General features: G+C 45.6%; 1 protein-coding gene across 1 annotated transcript in view; it reads right to left on the bottom strand.

Moving 5' to 3' along the window:
* The window catches only part of LOC121593943, a 44235-nt gene that overhangs the window by 13437 nt on the left and 5357 nt on the right, over positions 1-25441 (bottom strand). Inside the window, exons 3-4 of the mRNA XM_041916742.1 lie at positions 1975-2143; positions 1662-1793 (exon numbers count right to left, since the gene is read on the bottom strand). Coding sequence (XP_041772676.1) covers positions 1662-1793; positions 1975-2143 — 301 coding nt within the window. The remainder of the gene's footprint in view (positions 1-1661; positions 1794-1974; positions 2144-25441) is intronic.

The raw sequence follows: 25441 nt of genomic DNA, 5'->3' as shown, positions 1-25441 counted from the left end.
GTAGAAAGAAAAGAAAACAAATTTGCGAACCCAAAAAAAGGCTGAACACGAGCCAACAAGCCATCCCAGATAAGGCTTAATCACACGCATCCATTGCTTATTAGGTCCCGCATTCGAACAGTGAATGACCATGATTTGAGGCAATTTTGCGTCCAAGATTTGCCTCCCGTCCTGCGCTACCCTAGAATCGCGTCCAAAAACAAACCATAAAGCTCGGCGCTAGTTAGCGCATTAAGGGAAATGGGGAACCAAAAGGCAAAAAAAAGTTTTCCCTAAACCATAAGAATCAAAGATCGGTTTACGGTCGAGCGCGTGCTTGCAAGAGAGGAAGTAAGCCTTCGAAGGAGATGGGATAAATGCCATTGTTCGGCCGGTGCTCATTATCTCTGGAATCTTTGGTGTGGTGTGTGTGTCAATCGGCAAATCGGTTTTCCCTCATTCCGTGACCTAACCACCCGGGAGTGGGGAATTAATGAGGACGCACTACAAGAGCCATGAGTCGTTGATATTGGGAAAAATCAACAAGAAAAGGGTGCTAGCTAGAAGAAACATGTAGCATCAACAAGGTCTGTTTTTATTATACTTAAAGATGTTTTGCAAATGCATAAATATTAAATCACTGCAGCCGTTGAAGGGCAAATGGAGGGATGGCAACATGTTGTACATTAATGTTCCTGTAGTTCCGCTATAACTGTACATCTCGACAGAATTTTAATGTCATTCAACATCGGGACATGTCTATTAGCTATGCTGGAAATTCCTGTACAACCAGCAGAGAACAACATGCGGCAAAACATGCGCCCTTGATGTTTATTTCCCAACATCTCGAAACTGTCCATAACTAACGATTGTCCTGTCATGTTCAGGAGCGGATGGAATTCTCGTAAGCATTTTAGCCTCCTCAATACGTTGGGGAGTCAATACGATCGTTTCCACAATCAGTCACCACCGTTTGGACGCTTCATTCGCCCTTTGCCTGTCTCGGCGTTGACGTCAATCAATTCATTTCGAAAACTGATCCCGCTAACTGTCAGCCCCTTTTATGTATTGATGATGATGATGATCCCTTAAGAAAGGTCCCTCTGGGTGGGCTAAATGTGTGAATAATTGTGGTATCAGCGATCCGTCGTAGCTTCTCGTCACGTTTTCCGGCTTTCCGGTTTCCATCAATAAGCGGAAAATGAAACCAAGACACCCCACCACGCGCAGGCTGACTCATAGTTCTTGAGAAATGTTCACGTACGCATACTTTCTAACTGATGGCAACAAATTTGCATGAGCGGCCTGATTTCGAATGCATCGCAGGCTCGTGTCATGTGCGATTTTTGTGCTATTGCTTCGCTGACGACTCTTGGTGGTGCATTATTGGCATGGAATCGGGTTGGCAAAAAGTTGGTCACCCAGCGCGGTAGTAGCATCGCGTGAGGGTCGAGCCATCCCCCCCCCCCCCTCCCGGGGTGGTTCGTCCAATAACGGGGTCAAGCTAGCGAAAAAGGGGAAACAGCAGCGCCCATAACTGGTTGGCCGGGGCTGTGATAGCGGCAACAGTGATCGTCGGTATCGGTGGGAAAAATTGATACACACTATTCGGCCCCTTCAAATAAGCTACAAAAAAAAAAAACGAGCGGGTAAAAGGAAAGAGGAAATGGGAAGATACTTACGCGAAAGACAGGTATGTTTGCGGAACTGTAGAAACCCTCCGTCGCACTGGCAGCGACCACCGATGCAGCTACTGTTGGCCACACGCATCGAACACTGCTCGGACAGGCTACATTCGCTCTCCAGCAGCTGGGCTGTGGTGCGTAAAAGGAGACACGGAAACGGAACGGGAGGAAAGATTAATTAAATGCAACGCTCTACACACCGATGTAGGTCTGTGTCTATTTTTCGGGAACGGGGATGGGCAGTCAAAAATGTTTCCCATGGCGGAATCAGTGCACCGGGAGGTCGGTAGCACCGGAACACGATACGTACATGGTAGACAGGAAGACTCGTTAAGCCGCACGAAGAACGGACTGCACTCGCAGATGCCCTCCAGGGTGCAGTAGCTGCCCTTGACGCTGTCCGAACAGTCCATGTCGTGCTGGCAGGTGTCGCCCAGCAGCAGTCCGGTCGCGGCCATTGCCGTCGTGCCTATCATTAGCTGGAAAATGGAGAGGCGAAGAACAGAGAGCGTTAGAGCATTTTCTTTGCTTAATAATAGTTTAGCTAGTTACTAGAATGTATATCAGATTGATTGAAAGTTAATCGTTTTGAAACAAGTTAATGTTTTTCAGACATCGATGACCTTTGCTTGTTTAATTTTGAAGAGTTTACGATAAGTACATAATCATAACGTATTTTATTAAGTAAACTCGTAGTTCTTCGATTAGACATTTAACGCCATCTGGTGAGCAAATTATGAACATTTTAGGTATTTTTTATACAAAGATCTTCATTAGTGTTGCAAATTATAAGGAGCCTAGGTCTTCCTAACTACTGTGATCCAATCGGCAGCCTCTCTGAGCTTTACTTTTGCACCAAGTGAAAAAGTTAGTTTGGAGACTCCTTTAAGGCAAACTCTCTACTATACGGACTGGCAGACGAAGGCGCGAGACCGTGAGCGGTTTCGGACACTCCTGAGGCAGGCCAAGACCGCAAAGCGGTTGTAGTGCCGGATAAGTAAGTAAGTACTCTACTATAATTCTTACAGTTGTTGCCACCTAATTTTGGCTCTAAGGCATCAATTTTTGACAGTGTGCATCAATGTTTGCCTCTAACGCACCTATTTTTGTCTGTAAGTCATCAATGTTTGACTCTTGTAGGAATCATGCTATTTTTCAAATTAGACATTTGACTATTGTAGTTTTAAATCACCAATAACATGCCCGTCATGGTTTCAATCCTAGAATGGACTGTCCCCCCGTAACAAGGATTGACTATCCGGCTGTGCGTGGTAATGAATTAAGTCTCGAAAGCCTGTATAGGCAGGCTTGTCCGCGTAGGACGTTACGCCAAACAGAAGAAGAAGTTTTTAAATCACATTATTTGATTGTTTTTTGAGAAAAAATAATGAAATTTTATAATTTCTACAGCCTTTGTTTACACCTAAATATACATGCCAAATGTTTTCACTCCTTTGAAACTTCCAAAATTGGCATAAAAATTGTTACATTTTAAATTCTATCAATAAAAAATAGTCACTACTTAATATAATTTCATAAATTTCAGACAACACAGTTTCATGACACGCTAAAAAAATTGGTGCCTACGAGACAAAAATAGGAGAGTTAGAGTCAAAATATCATCAAAAAATCAGAGAAATACTTATTATAAGCGAAGTTCTTCATGATATTAGCGACAATTAATGAGGATTAAATCTTTTAATGAAGACTAAATTGCTACAAATCAACAGCGCGGTTGTTTGATACACTTAGATTTGACTAATAGCTCCCTATCGCCATCTAGCGGCAAAACCTTCCAACTTCATTTACCCATATGCACTCTTCGCGTAATCCTAACCTTACAAAATTATAAACAAATCAAAGCCACTCTGTTTCGTGTTCGGGCTAGAGGTGATTCCTATCTCGCACCGAGCACGGTTTGTTTTAATTCCGAAACACCCGCCCAATCCATTCCATCTCATTAATGAACCAAATTAGAAGCCCACAAGGGCCGTCTCATTCATGCCAGCTGACGATACGTTACGTTCGGGTTGCCTCCTTTCCCCCAGCCAGCACCACCCACAGAGCGCAACAGGCGGGAGGTCGGATAATTCCACATGGAGGGAAAAAGTGCATCACGATTGCACCGTTAGCAGCGGACCCCTATCGAATTGCGCCTGTTGCCTTTTTTGTAGCCGTTGTGGTGAACGATGCCGTTGCCACCTTCCGCCAGTGTTGTTTGGAAAGATCCTGCCCCTCGGGCATCCTCCTGCATGACCTTCATTCGTGATCGCGCCCGAAGGAAAGTAGGTGCTGCACCCGGGACCACGGGAGAAAGCCAACTGCACGCGCACGTACACATGTCCTAGCCCTGTTCCCGAAGACCCCGAAGACAAACCCATATATAGCGGAAAGATTCCGCCCCCCCCCCCCCCAGCCGGGCAGGGATTTGCTTCTGAATGGAAAACGAAAACGCTGCACTGCGCTGCTACGGTGCTAGAAAACGTGTCCCGATCGTGATCAAACATGTGAACTCATAATGGATTTAATCTCGATGACTTTAACGGGAGAGCATGGGACATTGCTTCCACCCCCCCCCCACCTGCCCGTCTTGACGGCACGAAAGACGATGCACGACAGATCGTGTTGCAAAGTGGCCGGGGGATCGGCCAGGATGCGATGGTGCGGGTTCCGAGATTCCAGAAGGCATCCGCCAGGAACCTGTTTCTCCCGGTTTGCGATTCTGGACCGGTGCGCAAACGGTCATGCAAACTTCCAGCTATCATGTGTGTGCTTGTGTTTTTGCTAAGCCCTTCTAAGCACAGCGACTCTCCTCGAGCCAATAAATAGGTCAAACAGAACCAGTGCAACTCCACAGGAGCAAATGCCAAACTTGAAACGAAACTCAACCGATCTGGCTTGGGACTCCACTTGCACCAAACGGTCCAGCTAAATCCATTTGGACAAAGTTACAGTTGGATGGCAATCGTGAGGTTTTTTTTGTGTGTATGTGTGCTTGTTTGCCACTGTGCCAGCGTACAGGTGATAGACATTGGTAACTAGGACCAGTAGGTTTGGTACGGGGCACAAATCGGTGCCAGCTCGCTGGGGAAGCGACCGGTTCCTCATTTTCGCCTTCGTTTGCTTCCAGAAAGCAAAGAAGCATTCCAGAAGTGCGCCTGTGCTGCACTTGAGCCGCCGTACTCGATTCGCGCAAAACGCTCTCACTGGCTGAATGCCTTGCACACTGTGCCTGAGTGTTTGACCTAATTTGATAGCCGGTTGCGGAAGGTAAAAGGGGTTTTGGATTGCATTGATTTCCTTCCCAGTTTCCCGGCGGTGGCTGTACCTGTTTCTTGGTGTTTTTATTTTTTGCTGTTCCTTTGCTCTCCCGTTTTGTATCTTCTGGCCGCTTAAACAAACCACCATTGACGAGCTTAATGGTGTGTTAGTTTTCCTTCATTAATGCGGTGACGAACGACATACGAGTGGAGCAGTGGCAGAGTGAGGGTTGGCAGGTTTGTGACAGCCACCGGTTGCCACTGTTGCTTTTTTTGCCATTGAAAGGGAACATTGGCCGGATGTCTGTCCATCGCATTCCTTGTCACATTGCCGCGAAGCAAATGATGTGGAATGATGGCTTTATTTAGATGTGTATCGGGAAGGAAATGTTTCTAACACGTCACACGACCACACCAACCGGTCAAGTGTATCGAGATAATTGACGTGTATTTGAGTGTGTGTTTGGGGGATGGTGGGGGTATTAATTTCTGGGTGGCGCTTAAATGCGTCAACGAACCTACGGTCAAGGTGATTGTCAATCAAATGGACATGTTGTTGTTGCTTAATTCCGCAATAGAAAGTGATCCCTTTTGAAGGTGGGAATTACCCAAGACAGCAAACTATAGTAGTATCTAAATACCCTCAGGAAAGCTTGAAATGTTAGAATATTTCAGTTGATGTATGTTGAGGCTCCAGATTGCTGCACTTTGACCAAAACTTTGTCAGTTGTTAACCTATTGCGCTAAGCGCGTTCTACATCGATCAAAACTCCAATTGAGACGTGATATGAGTATGGAATTGTTGAAGAAGATGCTGTAAATCTATCTGAGAATTGTGGTAAGACATCTGGCTTGTCGACAGGCTACCAGATGCCAAAGTAACACAAGCAAATCAACAACTCTGCTGAACCAGAATCTGGGAAAATATAACTAGTTTTGCCTTAACAGCACAACAAGAAAGTACTCTGTACATACTAGTACATGGGAAAGTCTCACATGGAGAGCTCTTGTTTTGGGAAGGAAAGAAGGACTTCCAATCAATATTCGTCTTGTCCTCAAAGGGAAAGCCTGGAACTCAAATTCACTCACTGTAGTAGAGTAGCAGCGGCATGAGCCCCGCTGCAGAAAGATTTTGTTAAAATCAGCTCCTGCAGGTCTGAACATCTCATCGATATTCTTCGGTTTCCAGAACTAGAAGGAGTTAGTCCGGGAATTCGAATATGTGTTCTTGGGTTGTTTGCAAACTACATTTCCGCATCGTTGAGGAGATAGATTTAATCGTCCATAAGGGTGCACTACATTTGTACAAGTATATCGATGTTATAATATCTTGTAAATATGTATCCTAGAACATACTACACATCCTTCACGCAAATAAAGATTAAAAAAATTTTATATGGCTAATTAATTCGTGTGATCCAAACTTATTGACAGATGTTTAGTTCTTAAATATGGTTCCAACGATCTGACAACCTGTCCATAATGTACTGGTGGCGTTAATGCTGTACACCCAGCAACTCCAAATTTCGATTTTAAATTCGATTTCAAATTTCGATTTTAAATTCAATATTTATTACCTCACTGGGTGTGTCTTTTTCTTGTCTATTTATAGAGTCACTTCTTTCCAATCTATCTTGAATCCTCTTTAAGACAATCATTATTCCATTCCTCCTGATGCCTAAAACTCGATGAGGTATCTTAGTGCTTGCGGTTCCCTCTTTTTTTTTTCTACACTTCATGATTCATGACCCACATTAAATCGAGCCATCCATCTCCTAAACCGCGACCACAGGCAGCCCGAAACCCCATTGCAGTGCGTAACCGTATTCTTTTCCCCTTAAATATGCAAAACGATACCCCGTACGATCCAGAACGAACGTATGGCCCCCGGTTCGTTCGGCACCAGTTGCAATCCGTTTTACGTGTCAATGTTACTGACACACACACACACACACACTTCTTACACGGGCGTGTCAAAACGTGCAGTGCCGCATCTGGTCAAGCGAAACCGCCCCGCACAGAGGCCACAGGGGATACACGCTTTTCGACACGTTCTCCCGGGGCCAAATGGTTGATGTTTTTTTTTGTTTTTGTTTTCTAGACAAGTTCAAAAGCTGTATCCATTCGCGTGCATGCATTCTCACGGCAAGGGTTGCCCGCCCTACGGTGGAAAGCGTAACGACGATGGTTTGTCATGCAAAGTTATCGCCCAAATCGCTGCCCCCCACCCGGGTTCGTAAGAAATACTGTACCTGACTCGTCAAGATGGACAAGAACTCAATTGATCTTTGGTTTTCGTTTCTTTTCTGCTCTTCTGCAGCATTGGGAGCGTACCGAAGCACGGTTGTAACGTTAGCCATGACTGCGAAGGGTATTGGTATGACGGCTCGTGTACTCGTGCCGGGACGGCTCACGGTGCTCGGTCGATCCGGTATGCATGTTTTACACCTGACCATCAATTTTAGGCAGAACCGGACCCTTTAAAATTGGACAATCACTAAACGTATGCTACCAGTTGCTGTGTGGTGTGATATGTATGGCGTTAATGCGGCATTCCTGCACGCTTGCTGGCTGAGGCTTCGTTAGCATGAGCTGCATGAGCTCGTAAATTACTTTCGACACTGTTCGTTTGGAATAAAATGGAGTGGGACCGGTGGAATCAACTGGTGAGAGAATAAAACTGCTAGAAGATTTACTAGCTCAACATGTGGCCAAGAATATCGTTTTATATTTATAAAATAATAACTGATCACAATGCAAAAAGAAACTCAATTATTGAATTGCTGTCAGAAAATAATTAAATTAAGCACCCCTTTAATAAGACCTTAATAATCAAGATGGAAAAAGATTACGAAGCACACATTAATCTGCAGTTCAAAAACAATTTTCACGCTTATCACACGTTTTGTTCATTGTCTGGCCTTCCCTGTTCAACATTTCCCAGCAGCAGCCAGCCAGCATCCACGATTAGGCGAAATTTCTCCACCAGCTGGAACGGTTAAGCGACGATCGAAACAAATCGTCCACACCGAAAACACTTTAGCAACAACAATAAGATACAATTTCACCCCCTTTTACCAGCCCTCAGCCCTGTGAACCTCCGGGCGCCACTGTCAGTGACCTGCAGCTCCCAGTGGATCAGAAAGAAATTAGCTCCCGAAAAAAGCAGCCTCCCGAGAAAGCGTGCCTCAATGTGTTTCGCGCGTTATCACACGGTCACAATAATAATCCCCCCCCCCCCTCCCATATCCGCCAAGTGAAAGTGATGATCGGGCGGGAAAAAATGCGTGTACCCATAACGCAACGGCATTATGAAGGCGCCCGCGGCCATCGTAATCGGGCGCAATCACAAAAATCACCGAAACAGGAAGGTTCGGGTAATGTGTGAAAGCAATCGTGATTCTGCACGCTCGGATCACAATCACACACACACACCCCTCCCCCCCACAAAAGGGTCAATTTTGAGGGGTTAAAACTTTCGCTTATGTTTTTCTTCTCCTCCACCGTGTCGCTAGATGATGATGGTGATGATGGGAAAGATGACAATTTTCGACGCATTTCGCACGTAGTCGGTTCACACCGGAAGCGCACCGGTGTCCACCGATGGTGATGATAATCGAGCTCTACCCCCCTTTGGTGGCCAAGTGTTTGAGCGCTAATAATGGGCTATTGTTGCCCTCCAACACAGACAGAAAGAGAGTTGAGCTTTTTGATACTTTCGCGTGTCGGGGGCGCCACACTTACGAGTCAAATGTCACACTCGTTGGCGGTGGCGGTCATTGGCGGCTGGAAGCATTGTTGTGGTCAGTGCGAGATCGCTGCTTGGTTCTCGTGTTCGTGTATGCAAACGGAAAAGAAATCAAGGAAGTTTCAGCCACCCACACCAGTGGCGCTCCCAGTCCCAGGGAAATTAGGGGAAACGCACCCACGGTGAAAGTGCGTTGGTGGGTAGCGATTTGGGGGAGGTGATTTTTTATGCTGCTGCTTATTTGTGTGTCTGGTAGGTGTTTTAGAGCGTTCGTTTACCTCTGGGGAAATGAGTGGCGCTTTAGCATGACGAAATTTGGGAAGTGTTTTAATATATCCGTGCGTCATGTTTAATTTCGGAGCGGGTGAGATTTTATGTATAATTTGCAGGTGAAAATTAATAGACGCAGGAAATAATAGAGATATCAATTTAATGATCATTTGTTAAAAAGATGGTTCTGGTTCATCAATGTGTAGCAGAGAGCTGTAATGTGTAGCTGGACCATAAAACCATACAGGGAATAATTAAATTCTTGTTTTGTTTATTTAATGTATCTTTTTTATTTAATGCTTTCGACGTGTGATCTACATCAATATTTCATTATTGTTTAAGCTAACATACTGGTTCGATCCATACTAAGTGAGACAGAACGCGAAAGGCCACATAAATTGCAGCAAACGAACGAGAAGTAAATAAATAACAAAATGTCAAACACATCGTCAAGAACCTACTGTAAGGACTACTGTTCTCTTAAGCTTTCTCTGAATGCTTCTCGGGACAAGTGAAAGTCAAATTGACCGAAGTTTTCATGAAATACACTATAATGATAATATGCAGTTTATATTAGAAACGTATTATGAACTGACTGATTGTACAGATTAATGCAAAATAATTAATAAAAATCTGAACCCAGACAAACGATGTTACAAGATAGTTTTCTACAGCGACACATCAACAAATGAAATTAATCAAGAAACCGTAAAAAGTAAATGAAGTGAAGAAAAGACGATACGATGGAACTTCTTTGAAATATTAAAGCATTTATCAAAGGTTTGTTTCGCTACCTTTTGGCTTATTATTCCCCATGACATGTAATTGGTTGTTCAAAAATAGGAAAATAAATTTAAAAAATAAATTCAATCTATCCTAGACATCAAAAAGTCCATAACAGAACTTAACATGATACTGCTATTGAGAAAGATATGATTAAATTTAATAAAAGATCAAAAATAACAAAGATGTCATTCAACAAGAAAACATCTCATATTCTAGAAACTGGTGAACGTTTTGTTTCAATTGTAAGCGATTTTAATAAATTAGTTACTCAAAGCATCTTGCTATTTCATTCTACATACATCTCTCCGTTTAAGCTTTTCTGCGCTTTCTGAACCCCATCACACCAGCGCAACTCGATCACACACTTACTCGATTAATCTTCCGCGCTAGACAGAAAACAGCTAACTCAAACAAAACGCTTCAACATCCCCTGGTACACGTGTTTGCCGCTCGCTTACAGCTGGAGTGATGCGCCATCCGGTTAGAGCTGCAGCATAAAATAATAAATGAATTAAGCGCCGAAGCATGCGCAAGCGTAGCACGGACACAACACAAAAAACAAAACCTCCCCCTTGGGCAAACGATCCAACGGATGCACACAAAGCGATCGTTTGAATGGGCTTTCCGCGATGCTCCCGCTAGCTTTGGCCGGTTGGCACAAACAAGCGTGGGCATACAATAACAATTGAAACTTTAACAAAAAAACGGGTACTGTTTCATGCATCCTTCACGATCATACATTAAGCGCCGTTGGGCGGGCCAATTGATGTTGCTTATGTAGCGATAATGTTTACAACATTTTAATCAAATTATTGCCAACCCGCATTATGCTGAGCGAAATTGTTTGTATTGCTCTGTTATTTTTTCTATTCCAGCTGCTACTCTTTTGTTTGCACATTAAAGTATGTTATTATTCAACTAGCGAAAGGGCGATTTTTTGTTCTGCTGTGGTGAGTTTGTTTGCAGTAGCGCAATTCCGCAAAAAAAAAGGAAGTCCCGGTAGAGTAAGCTATGTTTGGATTTTCCCTTTTTTTGTCCAACATTTTTTTTTTGCATCAAATTATGCGGAAACATAGATGCAAAAGGCGGCAGGCAGGCGTTATAGTTTTTGTTCCCCTTCTGCTCCTGCCAGCGAAGAATGCATCCTTTCGTTGTTGGAGGAGTACGTTTAATGAGCTGCCACACAAAGTAATAGAACGTTATTAATTATAATAACAACGAGTTTGCTAATAGAGCAAAAGATGGGAGGGAATGGGAGCGTTGGATTAATGAAGGCGGCCACTAATAAAGCTAACGGTAAACAAAAGGCTCTGGTGTGGTTTTTTTGTTGTTGTTGATGATGTTTTGTAGCTGATCTCGTTTAATGTTAACCGCCCGGGCCCTCGATCGTCGGGGAAAAAGTGAGGAAGACGATCGAGTTAACGTTTGAAGCAACAGGCGCACCGCTTTGGAGCACGTTAATGCGCACGGGAAACAAACATCAGCGTTGATGAACTGATCGATTAGTACTGAGGGAAGCAGCTCCACGGTGCTTGAAAAGTGGACGAAAAGCGCTCCAAATTATAATATTACGATATTACACAATTAGGTTTTCATGCAATAAAGCACAGCGCAAGAGTCGATTTCCCCTTTTTGGGAGGAACAAAAACAGAAATCAAAATTGGAGTAAAAACACTCCTCCAATCGGTTTCCCATCCAGCAGCAGCAGCAGCAGAGTGAGCGATTATGTGGAATGTGGACACTGCTGGCTTGCGGTTGTGGGCTTCCGCCCGCCCAGTTTGCCCGCCGGCGGTGCATCACTTTAATGTGCGTTCCCGCGCAACCTGTTCGTCTGCCTGAGTATCCGATACAGCCGGTCGCGCGATCGATGGCACAATGCTTTCGAGCGCCGATCGCCGCTGGTACCGATGGTGGATGATTATGATTACCCACCCATTATCGGCTTATGCAGGTCAGCGATGACCCACATTTGATAGCTGGCCGGGATCGGAGCGCTTCCCACCGTGGACGCACCCAATGTGTAACAGGATTTTTATTACCAGAACATTTGCGCAGGGGGAAAGAGTTGTCTATAGGGAGCCGACCTACCACACTCGGAGCCGAAATGAGTGCGTCATTTCGAAGGGGTCACAATTGATTGGCTTGATGCGGTAGGGGTTATCACGAGCTCAAAAAACCCCACCCACGTGGAATGAGATCTTGTTCCGATCGGCAAGATGATTATTCAATTTATCGCATCACACGCAACTCCCGTTCGCTCGCGAGATAAGCCTGTGGCGCTGAGCCTGTCGTCAAATCCGTTCTTCCATCAAGGTTTTGACAGTGGAGACAGAGGATGAATTAATCGGAGCTACAATTAATTAACAGTAATCTCCACAACAATGACGCTACACCGTAGAAAGAAAGAGATATAGACGAAATACGATCACATCATACGACCTCAATTTTGGGCCGGAATATCACGTTCATTCTCTTTTTATTCTTTTTTTTTTGAAAAGAAAGACCCCAAAGAGAGGAAAAGAAACCGAAAATAGCCGAAACAGTCGGATCCGGATATCGATCATTCGGATTCGGTCCCGCGAGCGCGCGAGTGTCACGCTGCGTGAGAATCGGGTTCGTCTACCGTGCACCCGTTGATGTCTTTCTCTCAGCCCGTTGCATGCATGAAAGGGTGTACCGGGATGTACCGATTCACTCCACCCCGAGCGTGTATCGATCGTTCAGCACAAATCTTTGTGAAATAACGGGAGGGAGAATACCGTTCTAGAATTGTTTGTCCAATGACGGTGCAAGCGGTAGGAAATGTGTACTTAAATGGCCACAGCACAAACACTTTGCCACTCTTTGTGACAGGTGTATGTGGGAAAGGAGCTTTGGTTCTTTTACGTTAGAAAATCGTGTCCGAACGTTTAGCGCACCCCAAATTTTAGAACGGATCCACCCCGGCGGGGAGGAAAAGCTGTACAGTAAGTACCTCCATTTCCAAAGATGCTGTTAAAAATGCCCCTTTCCGCGAAGAAATGCTTCTTTCCCACACGGCAACAGACACAGATATAGAGTTGTGTCAATATCCGTCACCGATTCTCGACTCGAATTTTGTTGCTTCCCGTCCATTTCCGTGCCGTCGGGTACGCTCGTTACCGGCGGAGAGCTTCTTGCGTGCGGCTGTAATACTTTCGTTCGCATAAATTAACGTCGCGCTCGATTTGCGCCTAGAAAAAGTGTTTCCATTCTATTTGCATAATTTATTTCGCAACGCCACGTAACTTTCGCCGACCTTTATGTTGTTGCTCACGTGGAAAGAATGTTTTCGTACGAAATCAACATCCAGTAAGGGATTAACGCACGTTTGATATAATTAAAACACTGGGCTCCATAAAATATTTGAATCGGAAGTTCTGCCCAATTCGATCCCCGGAGCTTTGGTCGATGTTCGTGTGTCGTCCGCTCGCTCAACCTTGTTACGGGTGACACACAGTAGTCCGCACAGGAAGCGAGTGACGAAGACGGAGGGAAAAGAAAATGTGTAAGAAAAACAATCGACAGAACGATCCGAGTCGTGGTTGGGAGATTTGGGTCAGCAAGTCGTTTGGAGATGCCGATCAAGATTGAAAAGGTGCGAATGTGCGACGGGATGGAAACTTGTTTGTTGCGTTTGTCGTTTTATCTTAATTCGCTTGTACGGTTGGGCGGTTATCTTTTTGGCATTTAAATATTTAGAGAAAAAATAGGAACGTGCCACATGTTTAACTCATTCGAATGGAGCGACGGTAAATAATCCTCCACGTCTGTGGCATTCGTTTGAACGATCGAAAACGCATTCTATTCCTTTCCTACCATTCCTTTCTCATTAAACCAATTAGCAAGAGCTCGGTGTGCTCGGTTCGCATGGAATGGAGTTCGGCCTAAATTGATTAAAGCCTTTTTAAATCCCCATCTAGGCACAGCAAAAATGGCAAACATTCCAAGCGTTCGGTAAAATTCTTTCCCCTTCCCGTTTCCGTTCCGAATCTGCGATCCGTACGTGCTACATAACTGCATGCTTAATTGGGCGCAGATCGACGAATTAGTGATGCACATGAAACAGTTTCTCATTACCCCGCCGGCCGGCCCGGTACACAAATACGACTGCGAGCAAACGTTCGCGCGAGTGGCGCACTGCACAAGGGGGAGATTAGATAATCATTAACAGCTTCCCCCCCTCCAGGCACTTCCCGTTCCTCCCTGGGCATTTCATTTGCAGCGCCTTTCTGCAGCTACGATCTTTGCGTGCAGTACGATCATGTATTTGTGGCTGCGCTAACGGGCCTCCAGTCAGCTGTGCGCACTGGACTAATTACAACACAGCAAACCAATCTTCCTTCCTCCACTCGTGTGTTGCCGGTTCATTTTCACATGATTTACATCAAATCTCACGTACGGCCGAGCATGACATCGGGCGCATCCCGCAAGCTGCGTTTTCGGTTTTGTGCTGCAGTGCTAACCACTGAATCGTCTCCGCGGTCCACCCGAAAGAATGGCCGCGAGCGAAGGGAATTTCGCAGGCCCGTTCCGCATGCACGCCGAAGCGGGTCAGGCTCGTCGTGGGAGATCACGGCAGTGCGCTTCCGTGCAGTTGCCCGTACCGAAAACGGGGGCAGTTCAGAATGGAATGGAATGGAACGGAAGGCATTTATTAGCAGAAGCCACACTGGACTGGGAAAATCAACAACAGATAGTGCGGAAGATGCACTTTCGTTTCCTCCCTTCTTGTAGGTTCTTTTTAATTAAGAGAAGAGATGGTGCAGGGTAAATGAATAGAAGTGCTGGACAGCAGCAGTAGTGGTCGTTGCGAGCGGTGGAAGATTGTTATCTTTTCAGCAGTTGTTAGTCTAACTATCTGCCGGGGCGCTTTCGTTCTGCGGATTTTAGTGCAACGGGAGTCGGTTGTTTTGCGCTTTGCTGGGGGGAGAAATGAAGGCACATAAGTCAAGGAAAATTATGCCTGCAAGAGGTGATACTTCTTTCTGTTTCACCTGTGTAGGAAGATGGTTAACGATAGCGTTTATTCACATTTGTCATAAAAATGCAGTATTGAGGGCAATAATTCAAAACAATAATTTTAATGAGGATTTTATACAAAATGGGAGCTTTCTGCTTGATATTTTGAACCATTTTAAGTAATCAAAGCTACAACAGATACATTGATTGTGTAGTAATGTAATGCTTAATAGTGAGATACTGAACTCTGAACGAAATATCTCTGAAATAATTCTCTACTAACAACAACATTAAGTTCTTCCAAACTGCCCTGAGTCACTGTTCCTCGAATTTCTTCCTACCAACAAAACCATAAAACACGTCCAACCCAAAACCGACCATGAATCAAATTACGTTGAACGCCTAAATGTGCGTAGAACCCGTTGCATGCACTTTGTGGCGGTACCATATCCGGGCGACATCGTACTGGGAAGTGAAAACCCCGAAAAAACATCCATTAACCGACTGTAAGACACAGCTTTTGTCGTACCGAACCGAGATCCCCCCTCTTAGATGGGTAACGCATTCTTTTTTTTGTTTCGACAGAAGCAGAAGAACAAAACTCAACCCCTAAGACACGAACGCGAGGAAGTTCTAACGGTGCCACACAAGACAAACGGCGAGGGAACCGGCGCATGATGGCGGGTGCGGTGTGCGAGCTAAGTGAAAAATCAAACGACAAACATTGAAAATCCAACCAACATTGGAAATGGACGCCGTGTCAGTCCGGCGGGCAAACAAAATCATGTTGGAGTCGTCAGAAACGGACTCCGATGCTTTACGCTTCAAGAATACATTACATCGCAGCAAAACGAACTCAAATAAAGCAGTGTAAACAAAACGTTCTTTTGCCGTTGGGTCCGTTTCTTCGCGTGCTCTTCTCACCACTTTGCCGGCATGCAAGCCGGCTGTGCATCGCTCCGGTGCAACGAAAACCACACCCGAAGCGATGTGCATTTGCCTACGAGCGTATGTGAGAACGATAATTACTCACTCGGCCGAAGTCAACGGTGATGATGATGATGATGATGATGATGGGGTGGTGCATGGTGGTTGCACATTAAAGAGTGATGCATTCTTTCGCGCCACTTCAAGATGATATCTTTCTCGAGGAGCTGGAGGGATGAAGCATTTTTATTTCCCAAATGGCCACCCCGGCGAGAATGTTGGAAGTCTGTATGTATTCCGTCTGTGTGAGTCATATTTTTATGTATTTTTGTGCGCATCCAAACAAAAGGAAGGGTGCGTCCTTTAAGCTTGAGGTGATTTGCTCTGCTTTGCTCTTTTTTGTCTCTTTTTCCCCCATTTTTAATCTTTGGATCGTTTCACAAGCAATTCAACTGAAAGAAGGGATTTGTTTGTAACGTTTAAAACAAAAAACACACCAATCGGATGTCTCAATCAACGTTTTTGGGTTAGTTTGGATCCTCCCCAACAGGACAGTCCCAAAAAAGGCCGTAAAAGGTAATTTTAATTGAAATGTTTTAACCTGCCTTCCAACATACTTCAACAGTCTCCATCCACATCCTTTACTACACTACCCCACTCTGTTCGGTAAGTGCTGTTGAGGATCAACACTTCAACTACTGCGCCGAAATCGAAAGACATCAACGTTGTGTGCAAATCTTGTGGCAAACTGTGGCAGCTGTGGCAGTAAAGCAACCAATCCAGTCATACATCGAAAATCAGATTATACCCTTAAATCCAAATTGATTTTGTTTGTTTTATGGCGATTTTTGCCCCCTCCCTGTGGGACCACCACCACTACCAAAGGGAAGGTGTGAACGTAGGAGAGCTGAGCGGCGTTCAATCAACGGCTTACGGCGCATAGCAAGTGAACCGTCATCACGCGCCGTCGTCGCCGTCTTCAGGCTTTGAGCGCAAAGCGGCACTCTATTCCGCTTTGCCCTGTGTGCCCATGAAATCACCGAAAAAACGCCAAAAGACAAACGCGCTGCCTTTTTGGCCAAAGCGCCCGGCTGCAATTAATCCCTACGGTTGCGAAAAACGAAACAGAAACGAGTGAACGATGTTCGAGGCGCATTTAAATCATGCGAAATCAGGGTTTCGCTGTTTTCTGTTCTGTGGAAAACGATACACGCAATCCACCATACACACACACACACACCATAGAGAGGACAAAAAAACGGTCTGTAAATGAACGTACATGAGCTCTCCGGCCAGTCGCGTGCAGAATCAAGTTTCATCCCCTTTTTTCATCCCCGTCACATAAGACGAAACACACTGTATAGTAATGTAGCCGTCGCTCAGCGACGGAATGGGGGAACTGTGTCCCGGAAGTGTGTGAAAAACCGGAAGCAAAATCATAAAATCTGCCAACATGATAATGTACCGACTGTTTGTGTGTGTGTTGAGCAGGCAGGCAGGGAACGATTATCCCGTGCAAAGGGGCGCCGGTAGTCGCGGTCCAGCCGCACTGTCGGCACCCCTCTTGTGAACAATAATGTGACAATCGTTTTGTGGGGGAAAGGGAATGACCGTAACATGAGAGGATGCACTGTGTGTGTCTCTGTTTTTTTTCGCTCTATACTTCAGAATAGTTCTAGATTCCCCCAACACATGGGTGTTTATGTGTTGTTCTACACAAAGCAAAGGGCAACGGGGAACAAAAACTCATCCAACAGTCGTGTAAGCATCAACCACAGACTACCATCGTCATCAAGTGCGGCATAATCATCGGTTCCTAACAAATGCTCGCTAGCGTGTGCCACGAGGGGGGGGGGGGGGGGAGTTTTCGTTATGGCGAAAAATTAAGCCACCGTCATCGGGGCAGTCGGAAGTGCCCTAAAACGACGGTGTGGTTAAGAAGCTGAGCCGAAGAAACGCGCGTGTACGGTAGGGGGCAACGAATGCAATTTGACATTGAAGACGATGGTGTTGTTCCGCTTCCCGATGGTATGGAAAAACACCAAACCCCGGAACAAGCACAGTTCTCCCCTCTGGAACTTCGCAAAACAAAGCAACCGTAGGGACGTAAGTTGTGTGATTGTGACCATAATTAAATCATCAACCACTGGCACTTACTGGCTCCAAACGACAACGACACACAATGATGCTGATGATGTGATGATGTGTTTTTCTTCTTCTTCTGTGTCCCAGACACGCCGGGCACAAGATCGGCAAGATTTCAGCCGGACAAACGACAGCGAGAGAGGGGGAAGGGTCAGCAACATGACAATTGGCAACGGCAACGGCTGGAAGTAATCGATTGTCAACGGCAGCCCGTTGTGGCGTTGTGTGCATGTGTTTTCAAGTGCTCACGCGTTGCGCTCAGTTTGCGAATGACTTTATTAATGGTTGGCATTTCGCTACACGCCACACGGCTGTGGCTTCCTTGGAGATTCGATCGAGAATCATAATAATTATGCCTGCACACAGGCGCATTTTAACGGTAGATTTAAAATGATGCACGAGGGCAGCCGGGTACGGTTAGCGTTGGGATTTAATTAGGTAGGTGGTGTCGTTGTAATTGATTCAAGTGTGAAGAAAACGTTTCACAAGGCTTAAGGGATGGTCGCTGTGAGACAGATGTGAGTAAGATATCTTGGAGGCTTTGATGAAGACACTTTTAAGGCCTCGGGGTGTGAGGTGTGTTTTTAGATGTCAATGGGTTTATGTAAGAAAGAAATAAGTTTATAACATAGTCGAAAATATGTTTATGTGATAAAAGGTTGATCTCCTAAAAAACTCTTTAAAGTTATTTCTAAGTATCCTAGCTATCTCATAAGTCAGTAGACACAATTTGACACCTCTATCGGTCGAACTCTAACCGTGACGGCCTAAAAAACTGAAGCAACTTCGTTCAGAAGCGTGCGTGATCAAAGAACGGTATCCTGTAGAATCTAAAACCTTTCAAAGTGCGGTAGTTTGTGGACGTTGTGGAACCTATTCCAGCATCTACAACATATCTACATCTATTAGACAACAATCAAAGCATGAAATGAAAGAAAGTCCAATTCCAAATGGTCAACGATCCTGAGTGACAAGAACCTCCAAAGGATGCTGAAAATCAAGACTAAGTCGCTACATTGCTGCGTTAGCTTAGGCCGCGACGTTCATGCAACCGGCCAAACAGTGAAATAGTACCTGAAAAACATGAACAAACATATCAGGAAGTAGAAATCGCGTCCATTGGGTTTGCAGCGGCAAGCAAAGACGCCAGAACTGAATTCGATCATTTTAGGCGTATTTCGGCGGAATTTCGATATGACACCCTAATCCACGATCCCTAATTCGATATGACTCCAACAATTTTGTTGCGAAAACTGGTGGTGAATTGTTAAAAATCGAAGATATATCTGAAAAATATGCCTACACGCATGTCTCCCTTCGCAAAGACGAAAATACCTGAAAACTGACGAAAAGTAGCGCATGCTCGTAGATTTATTTTTGGAAGCACGCTGAAATAATTACCTTTCAATGGAAATAAATCCTGGTTTGATATAAATATGAGTTAAAATAAGAATCAATAATAAACTGGAGAGTATGTGAATGTTGTGATAAGTAAAGCTCTTTAAAGCCGTTGTCATTTACACTTTTTAATAGCTAAAGACTTGTGTTCTTCAAACTGAACACTCGCTCTCGATAACGACTTTTCTTTTTCAGTTTATTTGCTTGTAAAACCTTTCACACGAAATGCATTCCCTCCAGCCCTCCAGTGCTGAAGCAATCAAACGCGTAATGAAAACATCGTGTACGCAAAACAACTGATCGCATGATCGCATTGCCATGCAGAGCATCGTCTTCAATCATGCTCCGTACACTCACCGACACCTGTTTCTGTCTATGTGCCTGCCTGCCTTCCGGCAAATGCAGCTGAACCGAGTGAACTGAGTGTGTCTGCGCCTAACAAACGCCCTATGGGTTCGTCGCCTTCTCCACCCGCACAACAGCAAATCACCTTACAAAAAAAAGAAGTTCATCGCACTAAAGAAAGGGTTCACTGTACTAGCATGGCAAACAATCACCACCACCACCGCCGGAGCCGTCCTACGCAGATTCGTTCGCTATCAATTACGCCAAATGCAAATCTGACCCCGCGCACGGTCCGCCCAGGTCAGCTCCAGTGGGCTAATTTTCTTCCTTTAGAACGGAGCGGAAAGCCTCACTCCCGAGGCCGGTTTGGAAAATGAATCTGTAAAATTGGTGTTCCCCTTGGTAGCTAGTATAGGGGTGTATAATCAAAGCCTTTGGAGTGTAGTTTTTCCCTCCCGGCAAAGGTTTTGAGCCCAAAACAGGAAGCAACGAGGAAGGCAGCAACCGATAGAACCGAGCTTCATCGATCACCGTGCGCCGAGGTTCTAGAGTGGGGTGGGCCTTGCTTCAACGTTTCGTTTTCGTTTGCCTTTTTTCGATTTAATTTCGCGCAAGCGAAACGAACAATTCGAACTGTCTTACGTCAAGCTGGCCTGGGGATGGAACGCTTTTGTGGCGTTTTCTTCTCCAGAGACCAATTTCAATTTCAAACAGCACTGCCCCGTCTCACGCCCATTTGGGTTGCACGAGGAGCGTTGATTGTTTGCTTCTCTCGTCTGTAATGCGGTTCGCGGGCAGACGGACAAACACAGCGACGGACGATGTACCATACGGTCAATAAGTAAATCACCATTTGGGGTAAAGATCTCGTGCGCAAACGATCCAAGAACGGACGTACTTTCCATTTCACCAATTGCGCCACTGCCTCCGGCCCGTCTCTCTATCGCACAATCGTTTGATCGCTTGATCGTTCGCAGCTAACGGATTCTAACGAGAACGTTAAACTACATCCACCGGAAGCCGGTGCTAAGCCGGGCGCTGCTGTCTGTGCGGTGTCGAAAAGAAAAAAGATGTGTCGGGAAAAAAACGCGAAATGGCCAGCGCCAGAAGATGAATGACCTCGTTGATCAATCGGTAGCACCTGTCACGAGCGGGCCGGGTGGCTGGTGGGTAGAGTAGATTTTTATTCGAACAAAATTTCTGGACGGATTTAGCTGAATGAAGCGAAAGGAAAAATGCTCCAATCGAAGCGAAGAAAACAAAACCCAATCCAACGTCTCCACATAACGAGATCGACGAATTAGATTGAATAACATTTATGGTCCTTCTACACCACCAGTGGGGTGCTCCATTATAGTGCAAATGTTCGCTAAAATAGATCTTTTCATAAAACGCTCCACCATAAAATGCAAAACGGGCGTGCTGGTGTGCGCGTGTAATGCGCCATAAAAGCAGCAGCACCCGAAGCGTCCGAAGCGAAAGTGATAAAGCGCTGTTAGCCCTCCGCCCCCGTCGGCAGGCTTCATTGCACCGTTTCGGTACGATCTGCGATGTCTGCCCTTTCCTGCGCCCTGTCAAGTGTCATTCGATCGAGCCCGAGTGGGATTGCTGTCACGATTTCATTCTGCTTCGAATTGAAGATCATCGCCAACCGCAAGGTCAAGGTGGATTGGCCTTCACGTTCCACGAAAACGATGCGGGAAAATGGGAATAAGATGAGATGGGCACACAGAAAAATGATTAAGGTTACGCTCACAGGGTGGAAAAGACACACGGGGCCAGACGGATCGTTGTGTTGATGAGGTGATGATGTGCCGAACAAACGGGGCAAATAATAAACTTTTGACGGTTGAATAGAAGGTCTTGAAGCTGCTGCAGAAGTACAATCGGCTCACTAATGTTTGTCCAGCGGGTTCAATGCTTTCCTGCTGCTTGAACCGTTCCGGCTACCGAGATGGGGTGAACACGAAATTTGATTATAATGATACACCATTGCAAGAAAGATATTAACCTAAATTGCTAGCCACTGACACTGCCACTGCGGCACTACGGCGTAGCTGCAGACAAGCAACGCATTAGTGGTACTTGAGGCCGACAAAAGTAAATCGAATTACATTTTCCTCTCTCGCTCTTTTGATGTTTAATGTCTTACTCGGGTTCAACCTGCCAAAGCCTGCAATGTTCACACTCACACGCCGTATATTCCTTTCTACGCTCTCACACTCTTGGCGCTATAATTAATATCCTGCTCCTGCCCGAGCTCGTATTAACATGATAATGTGTCCAACACTGATCAACCTTTTGGCATGAGTTTTTTGAGTTTTCAATCATCCCTCAACACACAAAAAATAGAAGCCTGATCGAAGCGGCATCTTTATGGTCCGATTCGATCCGCGTCTAGACAGCACGCCCAGTTTCAGGTGGAACGGTTTTCCTTTCGTACGATACTTAACAGGCTGACCGTCGCCCTCCGAAATTGCAATCAAAGCTGGAGCGGGTCTGGAAAATGTGGAGAGAAGAGAAAGGTGTACAATGCTTACACGGCTCAAGAATCTATGCGCCAAGAATCAATCTCGTGCGTGCCTTTTGTGTAAAGCCACCGCGCCATTAAACGATGACGATGTCGGTTATTTCATGAACCAGCTAGCTAACGGGTGTTTTTTTCCCCCCTAATATTCCCCAACTATTTATTTTCACTTTATCACATTCTGACTCAGTGATTCTAATTCTAAGGAGAGAAAGAAGAGAAGAAGAAAAAAAACGCCACACCGCCACTTGGTTGGAAGCGCCCGGCGATCGTTTTTAAGAATGCGATCGCGATTGGGAATGAAAGCGACTGCAACGAGCGAGCAGACGACGAACCTCCCTGCCCGCTGCAGCCGTTCATGGATCATGAGCACCGCAACCGATGAGACAAAACCCTTTTTACGGTTAGGTTTAATTGGATTTTTACCGTCCACTACAGGGGGGAGAATGGGTATGGTAGGATGGTTTGTGCACGCGCGCTTCAATTTACCCCCGTGGCCAATGAACAGTGAAAGACGGGTGGCGCTATATTTAGACGGGAGTGGTTTGCCTCTGTGTTTTTTTTTTGTTTTGTTTCTTCAAATTCATCCACCAGAGAAGCTAAAGATTAACTCCCCGGTTTTTTTTCAGTCCGCTTTTGCTTGCAGTTTGTTGTTTTATTTCAGAATAATCTTAACAAAACGAGCTTCTCAGCGTAAAACTGGAAGCTAAGGGTAAAACAACAACGAACGGAAAGGTCGGAACGATGAACCACGATGCTGTTTGAAAATAGTTTTCCTCCCATCACAGCCCGATTTTGGGTCATTTCATTTCCGGCTGCCACCCCTCTTTTCACGATAAAAAAAAACGGAACAGAAAAGCCACGAGACCTTGATGTCAACCACACAGCCGCTAAAGCGTGGAATTTTGCACCAACGGATGGATCGCTCTACGAATTGAAAAAAAAAATCCAATCTCGTGGGTATGGGATGGAAACAGAAGCAAAAAAAAACGGTACAGATAAGCAGCTAACGACCCGCCCCCAGTGACACCCGGTGCAGCATCAAGTGACATAACACGGTTAGCAATCGCGGGCATTGCATCAAAAGGGGATAGCAAACGGTTCACAAGCTAAAGCGGAAAACCCGAACTACTTTCACACACAAACGCTCGCTTTGGAGATGCAGCATGCAATTGCTCTTTCCTTAATTGACTCGAGCTGCACGGGCAAAGCGGCAAAATGAGATCATCCTGATCTGTGTGTCTGTACCTATTGGTGGTTTTATTTATTACCACTTTTTTCTTCCAGCTCGAGCCGGTATTGTTTACCCTTTACTTGCTCACTCACTCACGATGCTATGCTCAGGTTTCGCGCCTGACGTGGTGTCGTGTTTGTTTGCTTACATTTGCCTTTGTATATTTAGGCCACAGATCCACATCGCCAAACAGGAGCGCGCCTAGCTTCGCCTTTCAATGATCAAGTGTAAAGAAAGCAATCGCGAAATTAATAACCGCAGCACAGCCGCTTCATTAAGGAAAGGTGATTTATTTGCATAAAGGTCTTTCAGCTTCCTGTAGAGCATTGCCCCTCGCCGGGAGTATTTGTTTTCGAAACCCACACACACACACACACACACAGAGCTGTTTGACTTGCTGTCACAGCGGGAGTGGCACTAAGCGGAGGGGAAAACCGAATGAAAGAACAAATACCTGACCGACATTTGAGTCCGGCTTTTTGGTGGGATTGGAATACATTTTTGTATTATTATGCTGTCCAAAAAGCCAGCCAAACCTGCCCACACTGCGGATGAGTTGAGGATGCTAATCCTGCCCGAGATCGTCACTGGAGATGATTCTCTGTTTGCGTTCGAGTCAACTTCCGCCCCAAAAGCGCATCACCGAGAAATTGTCACTAATTGGGTCAAGTCGTTGCGGGGTTTTCGGGAGACTTCTTTCCTTCTTCCATCCACCGTACAGGCGATAATGCGAACTCCGAAGCACCGAAGCTAATCGATCGTCTTTCAGGGAACGTGCCTTTCACTTTTGTGTGCGTGTGTGAACCATGTGTGTTTATTTTTCTCCCTCAAATATTCATAATTTGGGACAATGTCATGATCGGGTCGATGATGTTCCGGGCTCCACTAAGGCGCGCGGGCCTGGAGCGAATGGGGCAATAATATCCGGCGCTAAAACACTGTGCCAAGGCTGTGGCACAACAATGCCGGCCGCTGATTGTTGGATTTTCCATTTCCTTTCGAGCTGTGGTTTTGGGAATAGCTTTTGGGAGGGTCAAGATGAAGACATCATCACAATTAAGCGGCTTAGCAGGGTAGCGCCGGAATAATCCATCACACGATTAGGTTTGTTTGCTCTACACCCGCTGGTACAGGTACGGGATGACGACACAGTCGTATCAAGCTTTAATTCCAGGCAATAACTAACACACACACACACACACACACACACACACACACCAAAAGCGTTCAAGCAGCAAACCGCTAAAGTGAATCAGATCAGAAGGCGGCCTCATTAAAATTGCATAGAGCAGAAACGCAAACTACCAGCATGTAGCGTTGTGTTTGATTGCAAAATGATTTATGTTTCAATTATCCGCGGTCTAAGCCTGAACTTCAAACCCCGCTGGGGATGCTCGCTGCTAAAGACGACGAACCCGAGTACCATTGCACTCTGATGCGTCCCTGTGTCGTGCGATCGCATGATCGTGTGCGGTTACCCTTTGATTGATCACGGGAAAGAGAGACAGAGCAGTTGAACAAGGCCAGACAAAGTGTACCGATTGTAGGTTTTATTTCCTCTAGAACCTAGAATTTTGCACACAACAACAACAGCAAACAGGCCCTCAAGAGCCCACTCTCAAGGGACCATTTCCGATCGTTCGCACAGGACGATCGCATCTCTAATTCCTCCCCGCGTTTGCCTTCACGTGCAATGCAGTGCGGGAAAACGCAAGAACAAAAGGATAAGTGAAAAATAAATACCACTTGCGGCAAACAGCAAACAGCAATCGCACAGCGAGCGCGCGGTACATCACGCAACCGTTCAATTTCAATTCCCCCAAGTGCGGCACGCAAGCGCGTTGCGCAAAGGAACGGAGAGCACAATCACAAACCGCGCAAACATCGGCGATCCTTGGGCACAGTGAGTAGCGAAAGGATCCCGCAGTTGGTTCCAAAACCGTACAAATTGTTCCGCATCGGGCGTGGCAGATAAATAATCAGCGTGGACTAACTTCGCCACCGCTTCTTCGGCAGCGTCGGTGTCGGTGTGATCGAAACTAAAGCACAAGAACATTGAGCCGCAGTGAGAAGGCAAAATTGCAAAAAATCTGCAGACAAATCGCAACCGTTGCGCGAGAACCTCATCCGTTCCATTGGGAAGGCAGTTGTGCTATA

The sequence above is a fragment of the Anopheles merus genome, chromosome 2L (assembly GCF_017562075.2).
Source record: "Anopheles merus strain MAF chromosome 2L, AmerM5.1, whole genome shotgun sequence".
In the NCBI taxonomy this organism is placed as follows: domain Eukaryota; kingdom Metazoa; phylum Arthropoda; class Insecta; order Diptera; family Culicidae; genus Anopheles; species Anopheles merus.
This window is presented reverse-complemented; position numbering and strand designations above follow the sequence as displayed.